Source organism: Callospermophilus lateralis, chromosome 1, assembly GCF_048772815.1.
Source record: "Callospermophilus lateralis isolate mCalLat2 chromosome 1, mCalLat2.hap1, whole genome shotgun sequence".
In the NCBI taxonomy this organism is placed as follows: Eukaryota; Metazoa; Chordata; class Mammalia; order Rodentia; family Sciuridae; genus Callospermophilus; species Callospermophilus lateralis.
In genome coordinates, this window is record NC_135305.1 from 33061577 (window position 1) to 33067576 (window position 6000).

A 6000-nucleotide genomic window follows, 5' to 3' on the forward strand; every position below is an offset into this window, starting at 1 on the left:
TATGTGAAAGTTATGTGGCCTGAATCAGACCACGTGGCTCCCTCGACTTCCCTTTTCCACCTGTTAAAGACAGGTCCTGTACCCTTTTCCTTAACATCCCCATCACAATCAGAATTAATTGTTAAAGAAAGAAAAAAAAAAATTAAGCCAGAAAAAATGTTGTAGAAGTGATATGCATGATCCATCCATATCCTTTTCAGGAACCCGTTTCATCTGAGTGACAATTTAAAGAAAAAGAGTGCCTGACTCTTGCATGCTGGCCTCGTAGCAGTTCTTCACTTAGATTACCTTTCTCGCCCTCTCACATCTCTGTTGATAAATGGCCAGACGTCATCATCCCCATTTTACAATTGAGGCATTGAGAGGTTAAGTGCTTGACCATTGCCAGCCACCAAGATGAGAGCAGGACTCAGGTCTCCTGTCCAAATCTGAGGTTCATTTTGCTGCCTCCTTATGGCCAAATTGCTACCTCAGTAACTACCCTTGGCCTTCATTCCCTTGGCTGTAAAAAATAGGGTCATACCATATCTATAAAAGATGGTCACTCTTAGAGCTAAGATTTTATTATCTCAGGAAGCAGATCCCTTAATGCTTTTGGCATTAAAATGCTTTATACATTTAGCAAAAAGGAAAAAGAAAAAAAATTAGAAAAGAGTCATCTAACAGGGGGTGGACTGGCTGTTGGTGAACTCTGTTCTAAGAAGCAGTGGGAAACTATGAGTCATCCCCGACCTCTGATGTGACTTTAGCAGATGAATCTGAAGGCAAAAAAAATGTTTCCAGATCCACTTTGACTCAGAACAATGTTGGACGATTTTTCTAAGTTCGTTTTCTTTAATGGCGTTTCTTTGATTTAACTATGGGTCATTTTCCTCCCATTGATTCACATCTATTTTTAATTGATTGAAATTATTCATCACCCTCAGAAACTTGTGAATATTTTTTTCTATCACAAATGTAAATTGTTTAGAAATTATTCTGAATTATGATGTTCGGTGGGGAAAATCCATAGCCATGCTTGGATGCTCTAGATTTAGGTTTTCATGCTTTAATAGAAACTCAGAGAGAGGCTAAAACAGTGAGATTAGCATGCCATTTCTCTCCCCACTACTTGGTACACAATGGATATCAGGAAATGTTTCAGTGGTTACTATAGGAAGGCACATTTTAGGCAATTCATTTTCTGAGCATTGGATAATCTTAAAAAATAAAAAACTATGCCAGTATTTACACATTTTGATTGTATTTATACATATTTCCTACAAAAACATCAGAGTTTTTGCCTGTATTTCCTAGTTATCATATTCTGAAAAGATTTACTGCTATGTCTTTACTTCTAACACTGTGCCCGGCATACCACTGTTGCTTAATCAATGCTAATTGAGTATTGAATATATTTGTGTGCTATCTAGGACACAAGAGCAGTCTCATTCTTTAACGTGAACAAAGGTTTTTCCTATTTGATGAGTAAGGTGCTATTGGATTAAAAGCCCCCTCGGGAAAGTTTCAAGCACATTTATGCCCTTGAGTCTCTTCCTCACGTTTTCTAACCAGAGAGTACCAGGCAGGAAGAATTGCCAAGGGGAGGACAGTCCTGTCCAAACAGATTCCCTTCACAGTCATAGATGTAAAGTGACAAGAATGGCCTTCTTGTGTGTCAGGACACCTGTTTGGCCTTACCTACAAGTAATTCAAATGCCAAAAATTATTACTCTGAGTGTGGAAACAGGCTGTGAATGCACATTCACACATTCAAGCTATGATTATACTTAAAGTGCTTCCTGATGGTGATATTTAATTCTAAAAATGGGGAAGTCTGCAGTTCGCCTTCTAAATCTAACATTACCATCATCTTGGGTTATTTTTATAGTCAACTAAAATGAAAAAGCATAATCGGATGAGGTAGTAAATGCATTCCAAGTTTCTAGAAGCAAGTGTGTTTTCTTCATGTTCCATTCTAGAATTGGATATGTGTGAACTACCATGTTTTGTGAAGTTTATGATGTTCTAGAGAGGAAAAGACTTGGCAACACAAATTTGCTTAGAAAAACGAGCTATTAATATATTGACAAGCTACATAAAACTTTAGCAAATCAAAAAAGAAGACATGTTTGGATACTGTGAAAATGTTTGTGATAACAAATCTGCATTTTAAAGGGATTTGTTAGTAGTGTCAGTCTTGCCCCAATGAAAAAGGCCAAGTTATAGTTTGATTTCTGGGTTATTTTTGTATTTTGTTGTCGTTATTGTTATTTTGTTAAACAGAAACATTTAAATTTGATAATGTTTACTCTTGAGAAGCTAGATGTGCACTTTTATCTAGCGTAAATGATTTTCAGTTCTGTCCCATAACATATCTGGGCACATATTCAAGCCTCAGTATTTCATAATCTTTACTAGGGTCATTTCTTAAGAGTCCAGCCTTTACTACTACATGAAACTATGTAAACACATTTAGCCATTTTCTTGTTTCAGGATATAATTTCTATACCTTGCTATGGGTAAAACATTACACAGGGTATCATATGTTAATTTAAACTTCTCGCTTGTTAACCGGTAATACAATTTCATATTTGGGAACCAAACTCAGCTCTTTATGCTACGTGTATTAGTTAATATTATACCTTTTTCCTAATATTTAAAACTATATGAAAATCTGAGGTACCTTAGCTTTTGCTTTCTTCTTACCTTTTATGAGAAAAGGTTACAAATGTGTTATTATGGGACTTTTGTCTCTCCTTAGGTTTTTTTTTTTTTTTTCTTGTAAGGCTTGGTCAGGTATTGGAGGAGGGAAAAGAAATTGTGGGTCTATTCTTTCATATCAATATGAGATCAACCCTTGGCTGCTTGTGCTTTTGATTAGCTCTTTTCTGTCTTTTATTTGCGGGGGGCTTCATTTCTGCAGTGCAGTATTATTTAAAATTGAAGAAAAAATGAGGAATAGTGAAACATAGAAAAAGAACTCAAAGTGGGGGAAATGGAACATGCAAACAGGTTAACCGTGTCATTTAATACTATTGTAAATTTCTGTCATTGCTGAAAAGAAATTTAAATTCATTTCAATAAGAGAAGTATTTAATTATTCAAAAACTTTATTAATGTGACTATAAATGAGAGTTCTTGTTGGTATAGAATTTCTCAAAATAGGTCCAAGAACTTACTTCCCCACCTGTATATCATTTCCAGAATAATATTCTTGAAACATTTAACCTTCATACTAGAACACTAATTTAAGGACATACTTTAGATAACAATATCACCACTCTCCAGTAAGTTTCCTTGGACAGATAGTATCTGAGAATATAACTCCTTCTAATAAAAACCTAAAGTTCCAATCATCTGTCTCTGTGTAGTGGGTAATTTTCCAGCTGTAGAAGTGATCAAAATGTTCAGATTTATTTTCTTCCTTTTTTTAATTTTTAAAAATGGATGTTGATTGCAGTGAATATGTTTTTAATGTTTATGGAATATATGGATAGCATGTGTGATACAGGTATGTAGATGGATTGATTATACCATCTTAGAGAGTAAAACTCCAAGAAAATGACTATAATGTCCAAATCAATTTTATTCTATATGAAATCCTTCAGACTTCTACTCAATTCTATTTTTCATCTTCAAATAATTTTCTTTTCTATTGCAAACACTTGCCTGATATCTTTAAGCAATTTGGTTTTGGAAGTTATGTAGAGAAATCATTATCTTTTAAAACTTCATATGTTCACTTTTCATGGGGGGGGTGTTTAATTCTCTCCTCACTGAATTATACACAGTAGAAGATATTACTGGGGAAATTTTCTAAATCTGCCTTTTTGGCAAATCAGCATAGCATAATGGCTAAGATCCAGATACTGGAACCATAATGCACTGGCACGATATTTGCTAAATATGCAATCTTGCTAAAATTATTTAATCTTTCTGTGCCTCAATTTCTTCCTCTCTAAAATCAGCTATCTTACTCTACATTTGTAGGGTAAAATTATTATCCCTAGGATTGCTGTGAGAAACGAGTTAATATATGTAAAGTACTTAAAACAGAACTCCTGGTAAATGCTGGTTTGTAATACAATTATTCATAGTTATCATTAAATTAAGTCTTGCTGGAAACATCCAACAGCAGAAAAATACATCAGAGCAGAAAAATTTCTGTGTATATTATAAGCTATTCTTTTGCCATGTACATTAACACATTAAGAAAAAGATCAATAGCACTGACTAGAAAGAAAAGACCACAGTTATTGTGAAATCTTGGTTAATAATGCATTTTTCATTTGCTGGGTTCAATCTAGGTCTGACCTTCTTATGAAGAAGTTTCATTACTAAAAGTGCTTTAATGGGGCTGCTGTAATTGTATAGTTAATGTAAGTTTTTAAAAGTTCGATAAATTCCATGAGTGATTTTGCTTCTAAGAGTGACATTATTCTCTCATGTTAGGTTAAGAGCAACACTTCAGTTGCCACTTGATTCAAAGAAGAAGAATATTTGGTTTCCTTTACATTCCAAGGGAAATGTCTGCTTTGGGAGGAGCCGCCACTCGGGCATCTAGGCTTGCAGATGGAAAGATATCTTTTTCATCTTTTCTTCATTGATTTGCTTTGCAGCTGGCAGTTCCCCACAATGATGAATGGACGCGATTCGCCAGGACCCTGGTGGAGATTCGTGCTAACAGAGCTGATAGTGAGGAGGAAGGCGCTGTTGAGTTATCTGCCTAGTGGATTTGAGCCGGCTTCAGCGCATCCGTTTCCCCTGCTAGAGAGTTCAGCATCTGCAGTCAAGCCCATTGTACTGTATCTGTGTTCATTCAGTATCAGTATTGCCGTGATATTTTGGGTGCCATATTGTGCCAGCTTTGCTCCAAGTTTTCCAAATGTCTCCCACCATGATTTCCACTGACCTGAAATTCACCAGAGCATTTCTACCTTTATATTTCTGTCTCAAAAATGAAGGGGGTGAGGGACCTTTACGGGTTTAGTTGTTGCCTTTTAACTACTTAGTAGCTGTATTTAATAGCTGGAAACCTCTGGTTAAATTTGTGCTTACATGCACTTCTGGCATAGTCCTATTAAATCCATATGAAGCCAGATATGATTGGGTGCAGATGTGGTGTGCCTCATGATATGGTACAGGGCCAAAGACTTGAGATGTGGTGTTTTACATGGTGACTCACATTATGAATGGATTTACTAGAAGAACATTGCTGCTCCTTATTTATTGTAGTGTGCTGCATGGAACATATTTATTTGAAAGCATTAAAATAAACGATCCTAGAGCATGTGCATAATGAGAGGACTGTATTCTCTCTGCTGCTGTTGAGGTTACATTAAGTTCCAAATAACAATTACAGTATGCCAGTTCCACTGAAAACACGAAGTCTTTAGAGGTTTGTTGTAGTGAACGGAATGGATTTTAATGCCTATTATTTCTAGGTACTTTAACAATATTTCAAATATAGTTGACCATTGATACTTGTCATTCAAACTAATACAGTCCAACAAAAGTCTGTGGTTCCTAAATATGACATCAGTATTGCCAATAAAATGTTCTAAAGCAGGTCTGCACCAGTGTGGGTAAATCCTTGGCTTGGGGAAAGGCTGACTTGAATTCTCTGGTGACAAGGGTTGGGAATGATACATTAGGGCCATGTTAAAGATTGATCATGAGTTTATAGGCAGCCGACCTGGCTGGTCATAAACGTAGACTCCCAGTTTTACTTTTATGAGGGAATGTGTGTGGTTTTGGGGGAGGCTGTCCCTTGCCTCCATCACCAAAGTCACCCTTGTCCAAAGACAATTTCAAACAGTGGAATAAGATGAGTTAAGATTAATACCAAATGTTCCACACATTTCTCTTATTTAAAAAATTCATACTAGAAAATGATGTTTATTACTATTGAACTAGGAATTATGTCTAAAATGACTTTTTTTTTTTCAAAAGGTCACTTCATGCCTATAGAGAATGAAATTAAATAGTGGCTAAACATTTAAAAACAGGGTTTCAGCA

At 35.7% G+C, this 6000-nt stretch overlaps 1 protein-coding gene across 1 annotated transcript in view; it reads left to right on the forward strand.

Annotated features, from left to right (window-relative positions):
* The window catches only part of Dync1i1 (dynein cytoplasmic 1 intermediate chain 1), a 293109-nt gene extending 288390 nt beyond the window's left edge, over positions 1–4719 (forward strand). Inside the window, exon 17 of the mRNA XM_076861407.2 lies at positions 4602–4719. Within this exon, the coding sequence (XP_076717522.1) occupies positions 4602–4712 (111 nt within the window). The 3' untranslated portion in view covers positions 4713–4719. The remainder of the gene's footprint in view (positions 1–4601) is intronic.
* Positions 4720–6000: the final 1281 nt, after the last annotated feature.